This window comes from Hemicordylus capensis, chromosome 3 (genome assembly GCF_027244095.1).
Source record: "Hemicordylus capensis ecotype Gifberg chromosome 3, rHemCap1.1.pri, whole genome shotgun sequence".
NCBI lineage: Eukaryota > Metazoa > Chordata > Lepidosauria > Squamata > Cordylidae > Hemicordylus > Hemicordylus capensis.
This window is the reverse complement of record NC_069659.1, coordinates 128364250-128388660: the sequence shown is the minus strand read 5'-3', so window position 1 is coordinate 128388660 and position 24411 is coordinate 128364250. Positions and strand designations below refer to the sequence as shown.

At 44.0% G+C, this 24411-nt stretch overlaps 2 protein-coding genes across 3 annotated transcripts in view; both read left to right on the top strand.

Moving 5' to 3' along the window:
• LOC128349920 (regucalcin-like) overlaps positions 1–24411 on the top strand; it is a 52212-nt gene that overhangs the window by 2874 nt on the left and 24927 nt on the right. The window lies entirely within an intron of this gene.
• On the top strand, positions 3021–18977 carry LOC128349919 (regucalcin-like). Of its 2 annotated transcripts, none has more exons than XM_053307238.1 (7): positions 3021–3439; positions 6513–6678; positions 8221–8403; positions 9837–10052; positions 12904–13035; positions 17388–17542; positions 18684–18977. In XM_053307238.1, exons 2-7 carry the CDS (start codon positions 6516–6518, stop codon positions 18732–18734), a joined length of 900 nt encoding a protein of 299 aa, XP_053163213.1. In that variant the 5' UTR covers positions 3021–3439; positions 6513–6515; the 3' UTR covers positions 18735–18977. The 2 variants fall into 2 exon arrangements, with proteins under 2 accessions (XP_053163213.1, XP_053163214.1); XM_053307239.1 differs by lacking the exon at positions 3021–3439 and adding an exon at positions 3482–3770.

Sequence of the window (24411 nt, the reverse complement as noted above, 5' to 3'; positions counted from 1 at the left end):
TGCAGTAGTCAAGCCTGGAGATTACCAGCTGATGCACCACTGTTCTGAGGTCATCCTCTTCAAGGAATGGACACAGCTTCTAAATCAGCCAAAGCTGGTAGAAAGCACTCCTGGCCATAGCCTCCACCTGAGATACCAGAGTGAGGTCTGGGTCCAGGAGTATTCCCAAGCTGTGTACCTGTTCTGTCCGGAGGAGTGTAACCCTGTCCAGCACAGGAAGATGTAACCATCCATCAAATTCTGAGCCCTTACAATGAGCACCTCCATCTTGCTTGGATTCAGTTTCAATTTGCTATCCCTCATCCAGCCCATTAATGCCTGTTGGCAGACATTTCGGGAATGAATGCCATTTCCTGATGACGATGACAAGGGGAAGTAGATTTGCGTGTCATCAGCATACTGATAACACCCAGCACCAAATCTCCTAATGACCTCACCCAGTGGTTTCATGTAGGTATTAAAAAGCATTGGTGACAGAATGGAGCCCTGAGGGACTCCATATAACAGCTCCTGTCACCAAGCTCCACCATCTGGAATCTACCCAAGAAATAGGAGTGGAACCACTGCAAAGCAATATCCCTTATCCCCAACTCCCCCAGGCGATCCAGAAGGATACCATGGTTGATGGTATTGAATGCCACCGAGAGATCCAAAAGAACCAGCAGAGTCACACTCCCTCTGTTGGGGGGGAGGGGGTAAGAGCATCCTCCCTGCTCCTTAAAGGTAACCCTGCCCCTGCTGTTGAACCAGCCATTGCTGGTTCTGTGCACATCCCTAGTGACCATCAGCAATGTGTTGGCAGAGTGCATGCATGCTACTCAAAGTATTTGCACTCCAAAAAAAAACCCACTGATGCTTCATTACAAGCCCACAGCAGTGCAGGTGGATCAGCTGCGCAAGATGTTGTCCAGTGGCCATATGCTGCCTTCATCTAAGAAGTAGGGAGGACCTGTCCTAGATTCTGGGAGGAAAGGCTCCAATAGCAGAGCATGTGTATACTAGGGATCTGCACGGAACTAGCAGGGGCCGGTTCAAAGGTGGGGGGGCATAACTTTAAGGGCGGGAGAGGGTGCACTTACCCCCCTCCCGCTTCCCCCCTCCTGCTCCCCCCCCCGCTTTACCCCCGCCAGCGCTCTGTTTATAAAGTCCCTGTTGGGGCGGAAGTGTACCTTCCTGCTGCCCCATGCCCTCTGGCTGGAAGTGCCGGGTGCATGTGTGCATACGTGCCCAGCATGCACATGCACACCCAGCACTTCTGGCCACTTCCTGCCAAAGAGGGCATGGGGCGGCAGGGAGGTACATTGCTGCCCTGACAAGGAACTTTACAAAAGGAGTGCCGTCAGGGGAAAAGCGGAGGGAGTGGTAAATGTACCCTCCCCCACCCTAAAAGCTATGCCCCCCGCCCCCGGCCTTCTAACTGGCGCAATCACCGGCCAATCAAACCAGTTCGGAGGCCCATCCCTAGTATATACTTATCTTGTGAGATTCCTGGCTATTGTTTGGCAGGAAATAACTCATCATTTGGGGAAAGGCAGTGGGTATTCTTATACTGCCATTTTCATAGTGTATGGAAATTGAGCTATATCCTCCCCTACCTTCTCCCCCCCCCCCACAAAGGCAATAGTTACAATTTACAAGTTACAAATAGTTACAATACACTCAAGGTCACTAGTGAACTTATGAGCGAACAGGGACGGATCTGATAGAATAGGTTCATTGTGGGGAAGGGTATCTGCACCTGCATATGCCACTTCAAATTTATTTGTTGTTATTTATATACTGCCCTTCATCCTAAGACTCCAGGGCAGTTAGCAATACAATAAAAACAATCCAATAACACTCTAAGAACAGGACAAATGTAACTAAAAATCTAAAAAATGCAGGGGACAGCTCATTGGGCAAAAACCTGAATAAAAAGGGCAGTCTTCACTTTCCTCCTAAAGGTTGGGAGAGAGGGGACCATGCAGGTCTCAGCTGAGTGAGTGCCACAGACAGGGGGCAATAACTGAGAAGGCCCTGTCCTGGACAAACAGGCCTCAGAAATTTTATTCTCTACAGTAGCAAGAACATTCTGGAGAGTGGTTGTTGCAGGATGCTTGTTCTTTACTGAGTAAACTGCTCTGTGATTTTTGTTGTTGTTGTTGAAGAGTGGTATATAAATCTTAGTAGTAATAATCATAGTAATGCAGGAGACTATGCCTAAAGGAGAGACAGCCAAACAAAGAAGCAAGCAGCTGCTGATGCACATACTCCTAAGGGAAAAGCTTCACCATTGTCGCTCTATATGTAGCTGACAACGAAGCCTGCTGATTGAGGAACACTGTGGCAATGCATTGAAACGTTTCAGGATGCAGAATTCTGAAGCTACGGTAACTTTTTTCTGTGTCAGAAAACGACAATAATTACCTGTCTAATTTTAGCTTTAGCTATGTAATACATGGCATTTATTTGGTAAGTGCTGGATATAATTTCCCCAGTCTATCTGAATACTTTAAAATAATCAACTCTTCTTCTCTGTTGCCTCCTCTCTGCCTTTGGCCCTTTCCCTCATCCACTGAAGGGCCCTCAATGCGTTCGTTCGCGCACACACAGAGTAGGGCGTAAGTATATTACAACAGAAGATTAACCATTCTGTTCAGAGTTCAGCATCATTGGAGTGGGTTTTTTGGGGATAGCATTCATGATACTGTTCAGTCGAGTATAACACAGTTTTTCATGTGCCCTCAGCACCTATCTGTGTAACAAAAGATTTGATACTTGCTATGGCATAAAAATACCTCAAACACGGGGGTGAGGTGGGAGGGGGGACCCGGTCATACCGCGAAAAGCTCGGAGGGTTGTTTGTTTTTTTAAAAGCCTTCACCTCCCATGTTAGTGCCAGGCGAGCCTCCCTGGGAGAGCGTTGCTCCAAGAACTCTCGTTCTGCATGTGCCCCCCCCACCCCCCCCCTTTTTTTTTTTAGTATTGCTTCTAAGGTTGAATCCTGACTCTACTGGAAACAGGTTCCGGGGCAAAACAGCGGTTGCTCCATTAAAGTCTGGCCGCCTCCTTCCGCCTTTCAGAATATGAAGGATCGTGTGTCTCTCATCACCCGCCTGGTCTTGACTTTTCTTGTTTTACAGCACAATCCTGTAAACGTTCACTCGGAAGCAAGACCCCCTGTGTTCAGCGGAGCTTCCTCCCTAGTAAAGCTGTCTAGGACTACAGCCCCCTAACTTCCACCCCAGGCGCCCCCGCATGGCGCCCTCCAGCCGCCGCCATCGAGGTCCTCCTTAGCCCAGGATCGCTGCCGGAGGGAATAAGCTGCCTGCAACGATGCCTACTCAGCGCAGCAGGGGTGGTTGTGCGTCGGACCCTTTCCGGTTGCTGCTCCCGAAAGTTAGCTGTGAACAGAGAAGCTGCCGCCGTTGCCCATCCCGTAGCCTCCCAAGCTCAGCTGGTGAGTTTCTCCGGGCCTTCGTCATCGTCATAGCTGGCCAGAACCAACAGTCAGAACCCCAGCGCAAACTGGTCGCAGCTGCCGAACCCCGGGACCCGCTGCCTGCTGCAATGCGATCTCCGACTTCCCTCATCCGGCTCCCGTGGAAACAGGCCCAGCAGCTAATCTTATACCTATCAGCAACACTATTTGTTGCTACAATCCAGGGAAGGGGTGTGGGCCGTGGTGGGGTTGGGATTCAAGATTGTCTTTTCTGATCGGACATTCACAGAGGCAGATCGTGCTCAAAAATTGCGCTTGCAAGCGAAGTCGCAGGCATGCTTGCTCGGAAGTAAGTCTCACTGTGTTCGGTGGACCTTATTCCCTATTAGGAATGCTGGGTAAAGTCGGGGACCGCAGCGGTAGAGCGCGGAATCTTTTGTGCCCCCAAGAAGCTGTTCTTTCTTTGAAGCCAACGGGAGCTCAGCTCCTCCTGATGTTTCATATAGACAGATTATCTGTTCCCTACAGATTATCTGTCCCGACCAACGCCACCACAGATTCGGCTGTGTGTGTTGGAGTGTGGGAGAGCGACCCGCCCTTTTATCACTCGGTTTAATGTGCGTGATAGCAAGTATAATCAGTTGATTGATCCAATTCCACATTCGTGATTTTGTGATTAGTGGCCTTGATGATCCGTGCCCTCTCTGCACCCGAGGCTGATAATACCTCAGGCCTATAATGCTAGACAGATGATTGTATGATATCTACATGCTTGTCTAGTGTGAGAAATACCCTTGGAGATCATAGACCATAGCTATGGGTCTGGGTGTGGTTTCCCTCTTCATAGCGCTAGATGGAAATACTTTATTTTAAAAGAGTTTCCTTGCTTAAAAAATTCAGTGTTAAATGGTTGCTCATGAGGAGCTAATGTGTAACTAATGCCACCTAATGGTGCAGTGGGGAAATTACTTGACTAGCAAGCTAGAGGTTGCCAGTTCGAATCCCTGCTGGTACACCTATATTGGGCAGCAGCGATATAGGAAGATGCTGAAAGGCATCATCTCATACTGCGTGGGGGGAGGCAATGGTAAACCCCTCCTGTATTCCACCAAAGACAACCACAGGGTTCTGTGGTCGCCAGGAGTCAACACTGACTCGATGGCACACGTTACCTTTACCTAATGCTTTATAGAACTAAGTTCTATAAAATAAGTGTTGGTATAATGACTACTCTGTACAGTATGTGTAGTTAATCACAGCTTGGTACATAACTTCATTTATTTGAGTATCATTTATAGAAGATGTGTACAGAACTTCACACCACAGCATCATGCTCTGCTCCCCCCCCCCCAAGTTGGGGGGCAGAATGCTGAATAAGGACTTTGAAGTTTGTCCAACATACACACAAATCAAGTTCCACAGGAATTTGGTAATGTTTGACTTGAAAGATAACTGACATTAAAGATTAGCAGTATGAGCTACTATAAGTCTGCAGAGATTTCAGAAGAGTAGCTCTGTTAGCTTGCACTAGCGTGGAGAAGTAGTGGCATCTTAGAGACTGACTGTGTCCATATTGTTGGATACTGAGAAGGGAACTTCAGTGAGTCAATTGAAACGAAGGTCATCTATCCACGGCTTCTGCTTCTGTTTACTCAGCTGATACTGGATTTGGTAAGGCATTTTAAAAATGAACTTTACCCTTTCCCCCCCTCCAAAAGTGTTGTCTTAAAAGTCACCTTATTCAAAGAATAATTGTTGAAGGTCTGTATTCTTGGGCAATTCAACAATATCTGAATTGAACTCCTGAAGCATAATCCAGCCAAAGCAAAGCGCTATTAAGTGTCACTAATTTCAATATCTGAATGATCTCAGCAAATGCTCAATCCTCCCATGAATTCAGTAGGGCTTAAACATGCTTTACTTTGGCTAGATTTTGCCTTTGTACATAAGAAGTTGGGGAAGATCTAAATGTGCTTTTATTTTGTTAGTTGGAAAATGCATTGTATCTTGTGTACTTTGCTGTATTGAAAAATGCACTAAACTACAGTCTGTTATTTACAGTTTGTATTTAACAATATTCAGCAGGCCCACACAAGGTGAATACAGCCTGTCAGGCTGCATGTGTTTGACAAACCGCCTGTTAATGAAGATCTATGGTATTGGTGCAAATATGGTATCAGCACTAAGTTAATATGGCATCACATTGCAACACAAGTCAGTTTTCTTTAACAAAGAGAGGAAAAGAAAGGCAAAGGTGTGCTCTGCGATGGAAGCACAGTGGTGTGGCAATGTGGCTCAGTTCCCTATGTGTCACTGAACACATCAAAAACATACCTGTCTAAAACAACTGAACAATAGCACTAGCAGCAATCCACACACACTGTCACCATACAGTTGTACTGCTATTGTTTCGTGTTTTAAACAGCAGGTTTTCTGCATTAATGTATGTGACAGTTAATGTTTGGGGAAAGTACAAGTTGACAACAGATGAATATGAATCCCCTGTAAGGAGTGAGTGAAAATGTTGTGACAATCCCAAATGAATCACCCCATCTGGAAGTACCCTAAGTTAGTTGTGCATTGGTCAGGTAAAAAGTTTCACTTTGTCTTGTCTACAGCTCAAGGGGTGCTTATTGTCCTTCTTATAGCTGCTAATTTCACTCATAGGACATGTCTATATGGCAGTTTTGAAGTAAGTTAGATGGAAATCCACCACTGTACAATTACTTTGTTTCCCACTGTAATCAATAAGACTTACTTCTAAGTAAGTGTGTTAAGTGTGTTTAGTTTGGAAGGTTGATATTCAGTTGCTATCCAGTTTTAGTGCAACTTAATTTGAGTGTGTTTCCCTTGCAGTATTCTCTTTAAGGTGTGCACATTCACACTTTTTTGATGTCTGCTCAGTTAATTTTAGATCCCGCTCAGGTTGAATCAGGAAGGTCCCACTCTGAATACACATGTACACACACTGCCTCGATACTGCTGCCCAGGACAAAACTCTTTTCGCACACAGATGAATAAAATTAGAGAGAACACTGTTCCCTTAGTCCTGGTATCTGCATTCCTTGATTGCTGCTTTTCTTCTCCTAAGGCCATGTCATCTGTAAAAGTTGAGTGTGTAATGAAAGAGAATTGCAAGCTTGGAGAATCACCTGTATGGGAGGAAAAAGAAAATTCACTCCTCTTTGTGGATATAACTGGCAAAAAAGTCAATCGATGGAATTCCCTTACTAAGGAAGTACAAAGTGTTTCTGTGGGTAAGAAACTGCATATTGACCTTGCTATCCATGTATTTGCTGATGATCTATTTCTTCTACACAGTGCATTACAGCCTTTGCCAGAAGCAGATCTGCTTCTGAGGAAGTGGGCAGTGTCTCTTCAGACATCACATGCAACATCACTGAGGAGTGGGCAGTGAGTCCCGCTTCATGAGAGACTCACTGCCACCACAGAATCTGGAAATTAAGCACTAATCATGCCAACATGTTCCCTAGGGCATATGTTTGGAAATCAACTAATACAAGTACATGCGTACTAGAGTATGTAAGCTGACTCTTAAAACACATTTCAGACACACATTTCAAACCCCAAACAATAATAAATATTGTGGTGCCTTGCAAACTTAACACAGGCTCTCTTGTTAAGCAGGGGGTGTGTTCTATGAGATTGGGGTGACTCAGGGGCGTAGCTAGGGGAGAGGGGGCCCGTGTTCATCTCTCTCTCTGGCGGCCCCCCAGAGTGAGGGAGATAATGAAGAAAATAGGGAGGGATGGAGCTGGAGGGCCCTCAGGAGCTGGGGGCCCGTGTTCTTTGAACCCTTTCGCTCAATTATAGCTATGCCCCTGGGTGACTATTTCAATAGTGGTGGGGAATAGAGGATTGGTTGTTGGCAGGCCAGCTTGCTGGGTGATTTCAACATCCTGTCTGGTGCTGCTCAGGAGTTCACAGTGGCCATGACAATTATGGTGGGCCTATCCCAATTAGTCCTAGGACCAGTATGTTGCTGGTCACACACTGGATTTGGACTTCTGCACAGATCAGGGTGGAGTTCCATGGGTGGGGTCTCATGTAATTTCCCCTGGTCATGGATGGACCACATCCTGGTGAAGAACATAACATAATATAAGAACAGCTCTGCCGAATCAGGCCCAAGGCCCACCTAGTCCAGCTTCCTGTTTCACACAGTGGCTCACCAGATGCCACTGGGAGTCTACAGGCAGGAGTTGAGAGTGTGCCCTCTCTCCTGCTGTTACTGCCCTGCAACTGGTACTCAGAGGCATTCTGCCTTTGAGGCTGAAGGTGGCCTATAGTCCTCCAACTAGTAGCCTTTGATAGACCTCTCCTCCGTGAAGTTATCCAAACTCCTCTTAAAGGTTGGTGTCTCAGTCACATCTGACCCCTGCAGGGGTGGTGGACCTATTAAAATGATCTGCCCAAGAAGGCTGTGGGATCCAGTAGGATTCCAAAGGGCTTTGAAGGGTTTTGGAGTTAGTTCTGCCGGTGATTCTGTCGATGCCCTGGTGGATACCTGGAACAGGGAACTGGTGGACCTCTGGATCTAGCCTATATACCAACTTTCAGCCAAAGCATCAAAATGGAGTATACTGTTTATATTTCCGAGGTCGGTAAAATGAGTACCCAGAATGTTGGGGGCAATATGCTAAATCATTGTAAACCGCTTAGAGAGCTCCGGCTATAGAGCGGTATATAAATGTAAGTGCTATTGCTATTGCTATTGCTATATAAACTGGCATTGTCTTTCTCATACCTTCCCTTCCTCTTCTTGACATGTTTCCCAGATGCTCCAGTGAGCTCAGTGTCTCTTCGCAAATCTGGTGATTACATTATTACCTTGGGAACCCAGTTCGCGGCTTTAAACTGGAAAAAGAAGTCGGTCACGACCATTATTCATATTGACCAAGACAAATCCAATAATCGATTCAACGATGCAAAAGTGGATCCTGCCGGAAGACTGTTTGCAGGTAGGTTGGTCATGGGTCACATTTCTGAGTATCACCAGGTCATTTAATTCCTTAATGAGTTAGGATCCTTTATAAACTTGACAATAGCAATTAGCCCTGATCCACAGATCCTTGGGCTGTTTACATGCTGCTGCACATACAAATTTCTGTGTACTCGCCCACCAAACAAATGGCTAACCATGTTTTTCTCTTGTTGAGGGAAAATAGAGGAGAACCTAGATTCATACCCCAAGCTTTCACATAGGTGATAAGAGATGTTGGACCTGATCATACTGATAATCTGTTAGGAATTGTGTGTGTGACCCAGATCCAACAAGGATCACTGCGCATTCCAGCCTAGGTACGGAATTTATGGGGCGGCGGGGGGGGGGTTCCCCACCAAGCTTTTTCGTGGATATGCATACTTGTTATCTTTGCTGAATGAAGACAATTATTGCCAGATGTCAGATAATCAAATCACTTGGATAGTTCTTAATTTTGAAATTAATTACTGGTTTGAATTTAATTTTTAAAGCCTTTTTCCTAGGTTACTTTATCCATGAGAAGAGAAGATCTCTCTGAATATAAGAAGTTCATTTTATAATTTGTTTTTTTATAACTTGCTGGTATGGCAAGTATGCGTAATTGCACTTGGCAATTTAGTGTTTCTGTCAAACTCTACATTGCATTTTTAATTTTTATTTATATATTTTATTTATTTAAAATATTTATACCCCGTTCTCCAGCACACTTCTGCTTGGGGCAGCTCACAACATTAATAAAATAGATACAATGTAAAATAAAGGATTAATACAGTTAAACAAGTTAAAAGATCAGGGTAAAACCACATTTAAAATTACAATTTTTAAAGAAGTTTTAAGTTAAAAATTAATAGAAAGATAAAAACAGAGAGCTATAAAAACTAAAGATATCAGCAGCAGATAAAACATTGAGAAGCCTCTTTAAAAATATGTGCTTTTAATAGTTGTTTTAAAACAGTGAGGGAGGGAGCATGGCAAATTTGCATGGTGAATTTGCTTATCATTGTTTTGATGAGCAAATAAACCTGAAACTTGAGAGACTTTGCATGTATTGTTTTCTAATGTGACTTTCCCTACTTCACCTTTCCCTATTGCTGTCTGTAAGGAAGGGTTAAGTAGAAAACGAATGACTGAGTGATTTTTATAAACGGAATATCTTGTGTATCAGTTATGCATGTTGCCATTGCAATTATGTGAAGACTATTTCTCTCTGTTTTCCTGTTATGTTTAGGGAAAAGTAGTGTTGTAGCTTGCCTTTAAAAAGATGTGCTTTTAAACAGAGAGCCCAATAAGTGTCATCACAATGGTGGCCATCTCTCCTCTTTAACAAGAGATGGCCACCAGTGTGATGACACTTATTGGGCTCTCTGTTTTCACTATATATTAATAAGCAGACCTCTGTGGTTCTTACAGGTACAATGGCTGAGGAGATTCGACCAGCAGTGCTAGAGAGGCACCAAGGTTCTCTTTACACCCTCTTCCCTGACCATTCTGTAGTGAAACACTTTGACAAGGTGGACATCTCCAATGGTTTGGACTGGTCGCTGGATCACAGGACGTTCTTTTACATCGACAGCCTCTCATACTCTGTGGATGCATTTGACTATGATCTGCAAACAGGGAAGATCTGTAAGGGTCTTAAATTTTTTGTTGTTGAGATCCCTAAAAGAATAACTCTCTGTAATTGCTTTTCCAACACAGGAAGCTGCCATATACTGAGTCAGACCATAGGTCCATCTAGATCAGTATGGTCTTGTCTACAGACTGGCAGCAGCTTCGCTAAGGTTACAGGCAGGAGTCCCTTTAAGCCCTATCTTGCAGATGCCGGGGAGGGAACTTGGAACCTTCTGCTCTTCCCAGAGTGGCTCCATCCCCATCTTAGTGCTCACACATCCAGTCTCCCATTCATATTCAACCAGGGCAGACCCTGCTTACCTAAGGAGACAAGACATGCTTGCTACCACAAGACCAGCTCTCCTCTCCTCTTTCATCAAGTTATGATGAAAAAACAAACATCTGTTCTTGCTCTAAGAATATCTGCTGTACTCTAATAATAAGACTTAGTGCTTTTTGAGTGTGCAAAGCACTGCACATGTATTGTTTTGATGTGATCTTTACATCCTGTGAGGTGGTAACTTCCAGGGGCTAGCCATGTTAGTCTGCAGTGACAAGATTCCTGTAGCACTATAAAGATTTTCAACATGCGCGGAATTTTTAAAAAAATGGTAAAGATGGGGTCAGAGGCTATGGAATAGAAAAGATAGAGTCAGTGACCGTTATTATGTAAAGTTTAAATGGACAATTCACAACATCAGCAATAATAATAATAATAAATAATAGATGAGGTGGTACTCCTGGCTATGCTAAGTTAATTATCTAAAATAAATTATCCAAACTGTTTTTAAAACAGAAACTTTTTGTGGCTGAAATTTACTCCCCCAATCAGATTTTAAAATATGTATTTAAAGTCAGTCATTTCCCCAATCCTACTCTGAATACTACCGAAGTAGGACTTGATCTCTCATTGAAACCCAAGGAGGGAGGCACCATACCCAGACTTCCTTAGTTTCATTAAAGTCATGTAGAATCCAAGGGAAAGAGTTGTGGTATGCAAGGGCAAGGCAGTGGAGTGGAATCAAGTAGTAATAATTTAATGAAATTCTGTACAGAGAACCAAGTGCAGACTGCTTTTCCATGCTCTTGCTGCTGGCCATTTGCTAGCCCCACTTCTACTCCAGGACTGGAATACAAGTAACTAAAGCCTCATTCAAAAGCTGGCCTGGATCAAGGAATGGATTAACCAAAACTACCAAAGGTCACAACGTCTCATTTCTCTGACTACTGGTAGGAAGATGATGGGGAGCAATTTCCTGCAGTAGTTCTTTTCAAAGTGTGACTGTTGTTAAAAATATTTATATATAACTTTTCAACAACAACAAAAAACCCCTGTTAAAGCAGTTCACAGAGAAAATAGAATAATCAGTACACCCTGTTCCAAAAGAGTTTGCAGTCTAAAAAGAAACACAAGGTGGACACCAGCAACAGCCCATACTGTGCTGGGGTTGGAGTGGTCTGGTTGCTCTCCTCCTGCTAAATATAGGAGAGCCATCACTTTAATAAGTACCCTTTGCCCAGTTAGATAGAGGTTTGTGACCTATTATTAAAAATGTAGCAGAGGATAACTGTGGGATATCTCTATGCAACTTTACTGAACTCAATTCATTGTGTAGGGAGTAAAGTGGTGTATGTACTGCAGCAATGTGCTGTGTTCTGTCTTAGACATATTATACTGAAGTATGTGACAGAGGCAGATCTGAATAATTTCAGACTGACCTAAAGATACGTTCTGGTTTTGCTCATGGAAAGCTCTTCTAGGGACTGAAATCTGGAGTGTAAACTAAAAGCTGATGTTTTTGAGAAAGCTATTGTTGTGACAAAGCTAAACGTTTACCTGATGTTGTATACTGGCCAAAGTTTTATTTGTGAAAGCAAGAAGCAGGATAAAACTGTGCTTGATCTTAAGGTGCCATAGATGTGAAGTCACTATCTACAGATCCTCTCGTTAACTTTAGAGATACGTACATACCACTGTCCTTTAGAGTTAGTTTGAAACTACCTTTTGAGGATCAAGGAGTATGCTTCTTATCTGTATTTGTCCTCCCAGCTATGTAGTTCTGCTTGTTTCACCAGCCTAGCAGATATCCCTATCTCCTGTATGGACTTAATGAAAAACCTTTTGGAAGCTGCTATTTGCAGCTTTAGTGGGTATAGAAGGCTGGGTGGAGAGAGCATCATCTAATGTTTATTTCCGCTGTAAAGGCCTTCTCTGAATAACATTTTGACCTTGGAGAATTGTGTTTTACAATTTAGATTTTTCACCTGCCTAAACCCTAAGAGGGAAGGGCCAAAAGCCATCTACTAGATGAAGAGCTGTCAGTTCTGACATGGCCTCATATAGGTATCATATGAGTGAAGAGTTCATATATAAGGCATCTGTGGTATGCCTAAATACAAAGTCTACCAACTATGTAACTTCTGAGCTGATTGATCATCTACCTCTTAAGTTATTTAATTAATCAGTTAAATGTTGCACTTGAGTTAATAGATTTAATAAAGTTTCCTTATAGAATACTATTCACCTACATTGATTTGAACCAGGCCAGATTTCTTGATATTCTCTCCTGCAGAATTCCATCCAGGAAGCAATTCATCAACAATAGTCCAGCACTTCAGGTTTGCTAATAGTTGCCTTGCATGGCATAATTGGAGAGAGTCGTGCACATGATGCCAGGAATGCCAGTTCTACATTACCTTGTGTTTTGTAGATCTTCTTTGAATGCAGTGCAGAGCCCCCACACCAGCTTCTTGGACAAATTCTTCTATCATTCTTAACATTTTGCAAGAGCAAATCAGAAAACTGTCAACTGGCCAATCTTTTCAAATGTGGCTTAATCCATAATGCATTAACTTCTTTCTGCAGCCAACCGCAGGGGTGTGTACAAGATGGAAAAGGAAGACAGCATCCCTGATGGCATGTGCATTGATACGGAAGGGAAACTCTGGGTGGCTTGTTACGATGGAGGAAGAGTGATCCGTATAGATCCTGAGACAGGTAAGCAGTTACAAGATGGGGTGGGGGAAAGAGAGAAAGAAATTAAATTCATTAAAGAATCCATTAAATTAGTTAAAAGAATGGGAGAGTCACTCGTGCCCTTCCACCCTCTTTTTCTTATGATCTTCTTTGTTTGCCTGTTCTATTTAACACACCAATGCTATAAACACTGGGCAGAATCCAGCACACTGTGTTGCAAAAGGAACATAGGAAGCTGCTACTTTATATACCGAGTCAGACCACTGGTTCATCTAGCTCTGTATTGTCTGCACGAACTGGTAGCCGCTCTCCAAAGTTTCAGGCAAGTGTCTTTTGTAGCCTTACCTGGAGATTCCAGGGATTGAAACTGGGACCTTCTGCATGCAAAGCAGATGCTGTACCACTGAGCTACGGCCTGATCCCCACAAAGAGCCACTGGGAGTGTTGCCATTCACACTCCACGTATCTGTACATGGACTGCAGCAGTTGGTGGCAGATGCAGAATGTCCAGAGCAGACATGCAGCTGTTTGGTCTACAAAATCTGTCCCGTTTGTTGTCAGTGGAGGGTGCGCTACCACAGTGGAGCTGCTGTGATGTATGGGGGAGTCTCCAGCCTCAAGAGCTCCCCAGGTGCAAGAGTGGATCAAACTGTGCTATCAAATATTCTGTTGCACTGAGTTCCATAAGCTGCTCACAAATCGCTGTTTAAAGAGAGAACCCCAGCTAACGGAGGGCAAACAGTCACCTTTTAAAGTGGTGGTTCTCTTCTATTGAGCAGGAGAGAGCAACTGTCCCTCTTCATCCCAGCACACTGTCCCTTCCAGTGGCTGTTGCTGGTGTCTCTCTGGTGTTGCTTTGGGGACAGTAAGCCCTTTGGGGACAGGCTTTTCTAATTCTTTTGCCAGGTAAGTGGCTTTGAAAACTTTTTTTGTTGGAAGCCAATGTCATAACAGTGGCATTCTCAAGGTCCAGGTTCTTTAAAGTTGCCCAGCACAGCTCCTGGGTTCCCTCTTTATGAAAAGCAGACAGACACGTCAGGTGGTACAAATATGTCTACAATGCAATCCTATGCATATTGATTTAGAAGTAAGTCCCACTGATTTCAAAGGGACTTGCTTCCTAGTCCAGTGGGAATACAACTGCTGCCCTAGTAAGTTTGTTCAGTGGACTTCATTGGGGAGAAATGATAGGAAAATGGGAAGGCTCTTGGCTGGGAAGATGAGCCATTCCTTACAGAACAATATGTTACATGATATTGCAAAATTGCACAACTTCTCTTTCAAATAACATGTTGAAAAAATGAGTTGGAAACAACAGTCAACTCTGGGAACAATCACTACCAAACACTCTTGATTGACTAGCATACTCTTGAGCAACAGATGTACTCATCCCATGTTGCCAAATAATCTTTCAGCTAAGGAGAGCCAGCATGGTATAATGGGTAGAGAGTGTTGGATTAGGACTGGGGAGACCCTGGATCAAATTCCCATTTGGACATGAAGCCCATTGGGTGACCCTAGACCAGGCTTGCTCAACTTAGGCCCCCCAGCTGTTTTTGGACTACAGCTCTCATAATCTCCAGCCACCATGGCCAATAGCCAAGAATTATGGGAGTTGTAGGCCAACACCTGCAGGAGGGCCGAAGCTGAGCAGCCCTGCCCTAGACTATCTCAGCATAGCTTACTGCCCAAGGGTGTTTTGAGGTTAAAATGGGTAGGGGCAGAACCATGAATGCTACCCTGGCAGGAAGGGTGGGGAAACATAAATATACAAATAAAAGGACAGTTCATAAGTTGAGAGAAGCATCTGTCCTAATTATATCAGTAGCACCTTCTAAGTTCATTTGTTTCCCAGGATATGTCCTGGTTTCTCCATCTGTAATTTCACCACCCAAGTGTTTTTAGAAGCTATAAGACAATAAGGCTGTTCACATGAGCAGCCCTACCCAGGCTTGGGCAGCTCTACCTGGGTTTGGCTGCTCCTGTCAGGCACTGGGATTGAGGCTGATCCTGGCACTACCCTCCCAAGTAGCAGGTTCCCCCCCACTGACCCTTTATCCTGGGTTAAAGGGCATGAGCACACCCTTCTACCCAGGTTCAGGGTCATGTGAATGCTCGGGCTGCATGTAGCCCAAGCAGACACAGAGCCAGGTGCCTAGAGCGCCTGACTCACAGGGGAATCTCCCAATGCACCGCACTCTTCATGTGGTGCATTGTGGGCTATCTGGAGGCTGGGGAACATTTTCCCAGCCTCCAGAATGCTGCACAACTTGCGAATGCACCAGTCACATTTATTTTATTTTATTTTTATTTATTTTACATTTATATCCTGCTCTTCCTCCAAGGATTCCAGAGCGGTGTACATGGTTATGTTTATCTTCATAACAACCCTGTGAGGTAGGTTAGGCTGAGAGATATGTGAATGGCCCAGAGTCATCCAGGGAGTTTCATGGCTGAATGGGGATTTGAATTCAGGTCCCCCCAGTCCTAGTCCAGCACTCTAAACACTACACCATCATAAGCTGTGTAGTCTGGGACCATGCCGTATAATATGCGGGGGAAGGCAGGTGCTATAATAAATAATAATAATATTATTTACTTTTTAGCTGCCCCATAACAAATTGTTCTTTGGGCGGCTCACAACACAGCACATGAATAAAAAACACATGTGCTATCGTGCCTTCCCCCTCACACCCACCCTGGTGTTCTCAAAGGACATGTGAATGACCTTTATATGTTTTGATAAACGCTGTCTCCAACTTATAGCCAGCTTTTATTATAAAAGACAAGAGCCATTATGCTTCACAGAAGCCACTGCATCCTGTAAGCCTTTCAACAAGCAAGCCAAGAAACATCTGACTTTAAGGGTAGGTTAAATCATGAGATCACAGGTCTTTCATATCAAATAAGAATATATGGCAAAGGGATAGATAGATAGATAGATAGATAGATCTGCATTCCATATACCTGGTAGTCCAAGAGTCAGTCAAATTGGCATATAAAAAACATACTGAACAATTCTTAAGAGTAGCCAGTGGCATTTCTTTGCACTAGAGTGGTGTGAAAGTGTCACAGATGCTAGGGGATAATGCCTGAGACTGATAAATACAGTGTGTATGCTCCCCCTACTCCCCACATTCTCTCTCTCTCCATATATGCACAGCCTTGCATTCATCACATTATAAATTAAATGCTACAGTATCTGTGTAAAGTCACACAGTAGGAAAGTAAGACAGTTTCTAAAGTAATATGAGCAATAATAAAAAAGATCTTTTAAAAAAAGTATCTCGGTTTTAAAAGATCTGATTTTTATTGTTGTTCATATTACTTTAGCATCTAACTACTTCCCTGCTGTATCACTTCAGCCCAGGCATGGCTGTGACTGCAGCACTTTAATATGTAGTGAATGCCAGCAAGGCCACCCTCTTTGTCCTGCTGTTGTAAGGGTGCTGTCAAGTCGATTTCGACTCCAGGCGCCCACAATGGCCTGTGGTTTTCTTTGGTAGCATATGGTGTGTGGGGGGGTGGGCGGGGGGCGGAGTACCATTGCCACCTCCTTCGCAGTATGAGATGATGCCTTTCAGCATCCTCCTATATCGCTGCTGCCCAATAGAGTACCAATGGGGATTTGAACCGGCAACCTTCTGCTTGTTAGTCAAGCATTTCCCTGCTGCACCACTTAAGGTGACTCCTGCTGTTGTAGTTCACATTATATTTATTTATTTGCTTGCTTGCTTATTTGTTTGTTTGATGTTTTTATACTGCCTGCTATGTACATCTCTAGGCAGTGAGAGATGCACATTTTGCCAGAAAAGAGTACTCCTTTAGCATTTTTTTTAAAGGTGGTGAATGGCCATGTACTTGCATCCAAGTCTGCTCCCACTGCAGCAAGACTACCTCCACTTCCATTATACTGAGATGGGATCAGAGGTGCTCTTCCAGGCAGAAGTCCAGGGCCTCCACACCCCCTGGAGACCCCCAAATCCTCTTTAGTCTGTCCCAGGTGGTGGAGTCGCTGTGCTGTGCTGGGCAGCCAAGAGTGACCGTGACCTGTGCTGGGTGGCCGAGCATGACCTCTGCTTTAGAGACAGAGCGGGGAGAGGGAAAAGAAATATGTGGGATGGGAATATGTGAAACTGTGTGTTGAAATGCTTCTGCTAATGCATATTTGCATAAATATATGGGGGGTGGGGGCCTCAAAGTCCTTTAGGTCCAGGCTCCAAAATTACCTAGGTCTGGATGGGACAAAGTGCTGTGGGTGCTGGATCATGGCGTTTGTAGGGCTATCCTTCAAAATGCTAAACTGTGGTTGAGGCACCCTTTGACTGAACATCAGGATGAGCCCTAAGAACAAAACATGTGTATTTTAATAGGAAAACGGATCCAGATTGTGAAGCTGCCTGTGGACAAAACTACTTCCTGCAGTTTTGGTGGAAATGATTATTCAGAATTGTATGTCACTTCTGCCTACCTGGGAATGGATGAAGCCTGGCTGTCACGGCAGCCACAAGCTGGCAGCATTTTCAAGGTAACTGGATGTTTTTGATACGTTTGAAAGGAAGCTGCCTTCTGCTGACTAGCAGTAATTCCTCAGGGTTTTGGACAGAGCAAAGTCTTTCCCAGCCAAGGGAGACTCATCCAAGAGGCAAAGTGAGGTGATGGCTTTAGACGGAACCTGCACCACAGGGCAGCAAGTGCAGGCATCCCACCATCCTACTTGCTGCCACAGCCCCAGTTCCTCTCGGTCCTGCCACCCTCCCTGTGTTTCCCTCCCATAGTGTCCTGGCTTGCCCCTGACATGGACCTCAGTCTTACCTCCAGGCCCATCCTTTCGGTACTCGGGCTCTTATTAGAGAGGAAGCTATGGCCACAAAGAAGACAACTGACTACCAAAGAGGGATTGTTGTCCAACCAAGAAATAATATCAATAAGCGCCTTCAATCATTACTTGCATGTTACAGTCCTGAGGACAAAACAAGTTTCTTACGAGGGGTTGCTCACAACATGCATACTTTTAAAGGAATTATAAATTAATTTTGATGCATGCTACAATCTCTTTTTTAATTAATAAAATTGTTTTTATGAAATCTAATATGGAAATATTAGTTATACTGTGGGTTAGGGACGCAAATGTCCGGGACGCAAAAAACCCGGACGCAAAAGTCCAGGGACGCAATTGACCAGGACGCAACTGTCCTGTCACCCATCCTTTCCCCCGTCACCCAGCTGTTTCTGTGCCTGTTTTAAATGGCAAGGATGGCGCTTTCAGCATGGAGCAGCCTCCTTGCCGCCCTGGCTTCGCTAGCCCCAGTCGAGCATTTTCTCTTGTGCTCTTCTCTCTGCCCCTACTGGTGCCTTCCACCAACAGACTTCTAAGCTGTGCTTTCCCCGAAGTCTAAATAAATATGAATTTATTTAATAAACAATTTATTATAAATATATAATGAATAATTATTATATATTTTTAAATATATATTTAAATGCTCATACAGTAATAAGATCAAAATTCTTCCCTGTATTTAGGGACATTGCGTGGGAAAGCATATCTCAAATTATGCAGGCTAACATTTGGGTTTGAAAATTAATATTGAAAATTAATATGAATTAAGACTTCTGGATGGCTTTGCGTGATCATGTTTATATCTCCTCTTCTCCCCTTTTTAAAACAGATAACTGGACTTGGAGTGAAAGGTGTCCCACCAAATTCATATGCAGGTTAATAATTGTGTTTTAAAGAGAAGACAAGCACCAAGATCAGAAAAGAAGGATATATAGCAGATTTGCCTGACTGAAAAGCTATACCTCATTCTTGGAAAGTATGGAATGAGACAGACATAGAGGAAGTAGGGTTAAATTACTCTCAGACGTCTGAATTTTGCCATATTGGCCTTCTTATGTTGCCAGCTTGAAATACAGACTATGCACTTGCTCTCCCCATTCTTTATTAAACTTTTCCTAACAAATTTTGAAATATATGAATGGTAGAACTTCTTGGCTTTCAGGAGTGTATTTTGCTTTTCTTGACTTTTCAAACATTTGGCTGAAGTATGACAAAGCCACAGATGTCTCTGGGCAAATGGCTGACTTAAGGTTTTTGACTCAAGTTATTGAGATTTTTCTTTGCTTATGTGGCATTTCTGAAATCTATCTCATTCCTCCTCTGTTCATGAAAGACCCCCTCATTACGTCCAAGGAAAAAAGCTAGTAGTTTTCTCCAGTAGAGTGAGAGAATCATTTTGCCGTGATTTTCAAACTGTGTGCCAGGGTCCCCTGGTGTGCTTGTAAAAGGGGCTGAAGCATACTTCATAAAATTATTATATTCCCATCTTCCTCCAACAAGCACAGGGTGGTGAATGAGGTTCTAAACATGAATCTACTGTGCTGAACATTTCAGCCATTCTATGGTCAGGGAACATTGATTACCCTCCTTCCATTTGCCAATTTATCAAGGGAGTAAGGGTGCACTGGGATTCCCGGGTGCAACCTACCTTAGAACTGGCACGTGCAGCAGATCACGATGATCCAGAAAACTGGATTCATCCCTGAATTGACTGACTGGTCAAAGAAAGCAGGCAGATGGAAATACTGTATTAACTGAGCTATCCTCCAGTTGCAAGGAAGATGCATGTTCATTGTTGTGGGAGCTGTTTGAGCAGATATACATACAAGAATAACATGCCTCCCATTTAAATCCAGTAAAGCCTGCCCCAGTTGTTGAAAGTTTTAGACATTGTATAAGCTACCTTGTATGCCATATGAAGATTCATGGGAGAAGGAAATCCATTCGTTCAGACCGCAAACAGTAGATCTCTTTGAACTGGATGGTTCTCCATCTCTTTGAGATCAAATGGATCTCTTTGAACTGGTGAATGGGTAATAAAATGGCAAATAAGGGTCAGTGACAGTGGCTGGGTTAAAATAAAACATGAAACCATTATTTGTGACAACCATGGTTAGGAACCCAAACCCTGGTTTGAGTTTCCAGACATATTACAGCTGAACTATGATTTAGAGCTGCTAACCATTTAGATTTAGAGCTGTTTCCCACCTACTCAGAAGTCTGCTTCATAAAGTCCTAAATTAACTCTCATTGCCATGATGCAGCAGCCTCTTGAGTTGGAGCAATAGCTCTAACTGTGGTTTGTTAATTCAGACAACGACTGCCTTCAGACATAACAGCAAACTGCAGGTTCAACAGACCTACAGATTGCCTCCATTCCCCCAGTGCACTCACAGACCTTTGCCGTTTGGAAGACAGCAAAGGGGGAGTAACCGGCTGCATGAACCTTCAGTGCAAGAGGACAGCCATGCAGCCAATTGCACTTTAGAGGGGGAGGAGCTTACTCCCCTTATCTCCGGTTTGTGCAAATTGCACAAACCAGATGATATACTGGAGGTGACAGACCTTCAGTTGGGCGAGTGAAACTTAATCCCAGCTGAGGGTTCATTCCCAGGTTTGAGTGATTGGAACCCTGGTTGGGTCCAGGAACCACAGCTCTGATCATTTGGACATTTCGGGGGGGATGAACCTGAGGTGAGTTTGCCTCAGGTTCCCCATGATGTCTGAAGGTGGACATCTTAGCCACACTCACACGTAACAAGAAACTGAAGGTGAAGGGGCCTCTGGTTTCAATTTACATACGTCCAAATGCAGCAAACCACAGTTTTGCTGCAAAATGGGCCCATGGTTTCCCTCCCCAGACTCCCTTTCATATGCAACCAGGGTGGACCCTGCTTAGCTAAGGGGACAAGTTATACTTGCTACCACAAGACCAGCTCTCCTCTCTAGAGGAGAGTAGAGTTGTCCTCTACATTATGTGTGCAGTGAGAGATAAAGGTAGAGGCACAGAAAGGTTGGAGTCGGCCTGGGACAAAAGTGAAGATGGGTCCCCGGGCTCATCTTATTCTCCCCCTTAAGTCTTTGCTGAAGAAGTATAAGAATCTGGAGCAAACCAAAACCTTCTTGAGGGTGGAGAGTGAGCTGTCACCCAGGCAGTGGGCCTCCTCCGTTACAGCCAAGGACATTTGTCCACCTTTTTCAAATACGGCGATGACCCTGGAGAAAGTGGCTCCAGTTTCTTGCCAGTTCTTCCATATGCTTCAGCCTATGGCATAAGAACATAACAAGCTGCCTACTGAGTCAGACCATTGGTCCCTCTAGCTCAGTCTTGTCTACACAGACTGGCAGCAGTATTGTATTCTATGTAGTAATCCGTTATGTGGTGGTGTTGAGACATTTGTCCTAGTGGGGATCCTGTAGACCAGGCCTGCACAATATAAGGCCCAGGGGCCAGATCTGGTCTGCAGGAACTTTTTTGTTGGCCCCAAGGTAGGAGTATCCTGCAGTAGTAACCATTACCAGCAGGATCCACGAAGAGCTCTAGGACTGCATGCCTAGAATTGGAGCTTAAAATCAACTGTGATTGAGGAAGAGGAGGAGAGGACTTGAGAGCCAGCGTGGTGTAGTCGTTAGAGTGATGGACCTAGGACCGGGGAGACCTGAGTTCAAATCCCCATTCAGCCATGAAACTAGCTGGGTGACTCTGGGCCAGTCACTTCTCTCTCAGCCTAACCTACTTCACAGGGTTGTTGTGAGGAGAAACCAAAGTATGTAGTAAACCGCTCTGGGCTCCTTGGAGGAAGAGCGGGATATAAAATGTAATAATAATAATAATAATAATAAATAATAAATAAATAATTTGGTGGGACCATAAAATTGAAAAAGTTGAAGAAAATGAAGATGTAAAAATATTATGGGACTTCCGACTACAAACAGACAAACATCTGCCACACAATACACCAGATATAACTGTAGTCGAGAAGAAAGAAAAACAAGTCAAAATAATCGACATAGCAATACCAGGGGATAGCAGAATAGAAGAAAAAAAATAAAATAGAAAAAATCACAAAATACAAAGAACTACAAATTGAAATTGAAAGGCTGTGGCAGAAAAAGACCAAAATAATCCCAGTGGTAATTGGCGCCTTAGGTGCAATTCCAAAAGACCTTGAAGAGCACCTCAACACCATAGGGGCCACAGAAATCACCATCAGCCAATTACAAAAAGCAGCTTTACTTGGAACAGCCTATATTCTGCGACGATACCTATAACAACAGCAACAACATTGACAATAAAATTCTGGCATCCCGGGTCCTTGGGAAGGACTCGATGTCTGGATAAAACAAACCAGTTAATAACACCTGTCTGACTGTGTAAACAAGAAATAATAAATAATATTTATTTGGGGCTGGCATGCACTCCAGGTGCCCCATTGACTGAGCAGGGATAGGGCCTATTTTATGGGCACTCTCCTTGGTTAAAATTGTGGGTCCTTTTGACAGGGGGAAAGATCCCTAAGTAACTAATAGTTGCTTCCATTGATGTTTTTAATAATTTTAATGTCATAATGCACTGAAAATTGACCTCGGCCTCTGCAAGCCAATTCATGGTTGGTTCTGGCCCAGGGGCAGATTAAGCTTTTTGCCACCCATAGGCAAATGGGCTTTTGCTGCCCTTTTACCTTAAACAAAAAGGTTTGCCCCCCCCTTTTTTAAGGTGAAAGGGGGGACTTTCTCCTTGCCCACTCCACCATGGCTGCAGCTGCCGCTAGAGATGGAGGACAAAATTTGAGGAGGGGCAAAATTTGCTGTTCCTCAAATTTTGCCACTGTAGGCAATTGCCTACTCTGCCTCTCCGTTTATCCATCACTGTTCTGACCCAATGGGGCATTTGAGTTGTGTGCCCCTGCTGTAGACTGTGTGTGTGTCTGTGTGTGTGTGGGGTGGTGGTGGTGGGGTTGTTACTGAAAAAATTGAGTTGTTGCTGAATAAACTTTTAGCCAATCTACATAAGGTTTTCTTGTGTGTATGAGGGAAGTACATAGCTATAAAACAAGTGGATTCACCAAAGTTGCAGGCAGGAGTCTCTCTCAGCCCTATCCTGGAGATGCCAGGGAGGGAACTTGGAACCTTCTGCTTGCAATCATGAAGATGCTTTTCCCAGAATGGCCCCATCTAAGGGCAGTGTCTGAGTGGAAGTTTCCTATGCTGCCATTTGGTGCTTCAGTGCTACAAAAGGAAGATGAAAAGAGATTCCTGCTGTAAGGCACTAAAGAAGTCTACATCTTTCTTTTCCTGACTTGTAGACTGCTCTTTCCACCCACATACCCTAAATGTAGTACAGGTGGTCACTGGCCAGTTCAGGAATGCAATACACTCTCATGCAGATACCCAGTGAACAGACTGGCCCTGGTCTTGGAGAAAGTTTGGAAAGCAGTATCACTTTGGAGTTCAATTTGCAAGAACAAAGGAACAAGATAATAGGGACTCACTGGGATGTTGCATAAATTGACTTTCGAACATTTATATGAGCTTATATTGTAGGATTCATATTTCATCAATATTACTATAGCTAAGAAACCAGTGCTATTTGAGATAATTAGTGCATCAGTATATTTTCTGCATGTGGGTATGCATTGGTCATATATTAACACATGATTGTGCTATCATTCCGATGTATGGTAAGCACACCACATTACCTGCAGTCTTCAAATCCCATCTGGGTTTTTGGAGAGTAATTACATATCCTCTATAAGTAATTGAACAAGAAGCCAACTATAACTGAGAAACAAGTTTGATATTCATTACTAACGAAACATAGGCTAAGAAAACAATAAACAGACTAACAGTCTCTTATGCCGAGACAGACGGGGGGGTGGGGTGAGTTCAGCTGACAGGAAACCGGAGTCCCTTCTCTTCCGGTTTCCAAAGCCAATAGGCCAAACTCAGAAAACCAGAGTTAAGGGTGAAAAGGGACCTGTGGTTTCCCTCACTAAACTCCATTTGGAACCTTTGGTCAGAGTGGAGTTTTGCCACCCTTAACTCTGGTTTTGTGGTGCCAGCATGAGTGCTGGCACCACAGTTAGGGGCCCATGGAGTTGGAGTTGAGAGAGGAAGGTCCTCCCTCACTCCAGCTTGATTGGCTGTGCAGGCTGTCCCTCTGTCAAGAAGGAAGCCCACACAGCCAACTCCCCACACCTCTCTGCAATCTCGCTGACTGCAGAGAGGCAGCTCTCCCTGTTGTCTGAATGCGGATGGGAGAGTGGGGTGGGAGGGATGTGTGGATGCCCCATGGTTCCACGCCTTGTCTGAACTGGGTGAGGAGGAACCTCTTAGTTTTAAATTCAAGGCAACAAGTGAAAAACAGACAAATACTGTGACTTCACCCCCAAGCCAGGGCATAGGCCATTCAAACAGAGAAGCATGCCCCATACAAATAACTGAGATAATGTCTATGGAAAAATCCCAGCACAGAGATCCTGCAAGATGCTTTCATAGTGTTGAAAGACAGCTATTGAATGACCTGAGTATCTGTCTCCTAATGGTTTACTTTGATT

Coding starts and splice junctions, on each gene's coding strand:
- LOC128349919 (XM_053307238.1), top strand. CDS start 6,516: ATGTCATCTGTAAAAGTTGAGTGTGTAATGAAAGAGAATTGCAAGCTT. Junction 10,053..12,903: donor TCTGCAAACAGGGAAGATCT/GTAAGGGTCTTA, acceptor TTCTTTCTGCAG/CCAACCGCAGGGGTGTGTAC. Junction 13,036..17,387: donor CCGTATAGATCCTGAGACAG/GTAAGCAGTTAC, acceptor GTATTTTAATAG/GAAAACGGATCCAGATTGTG.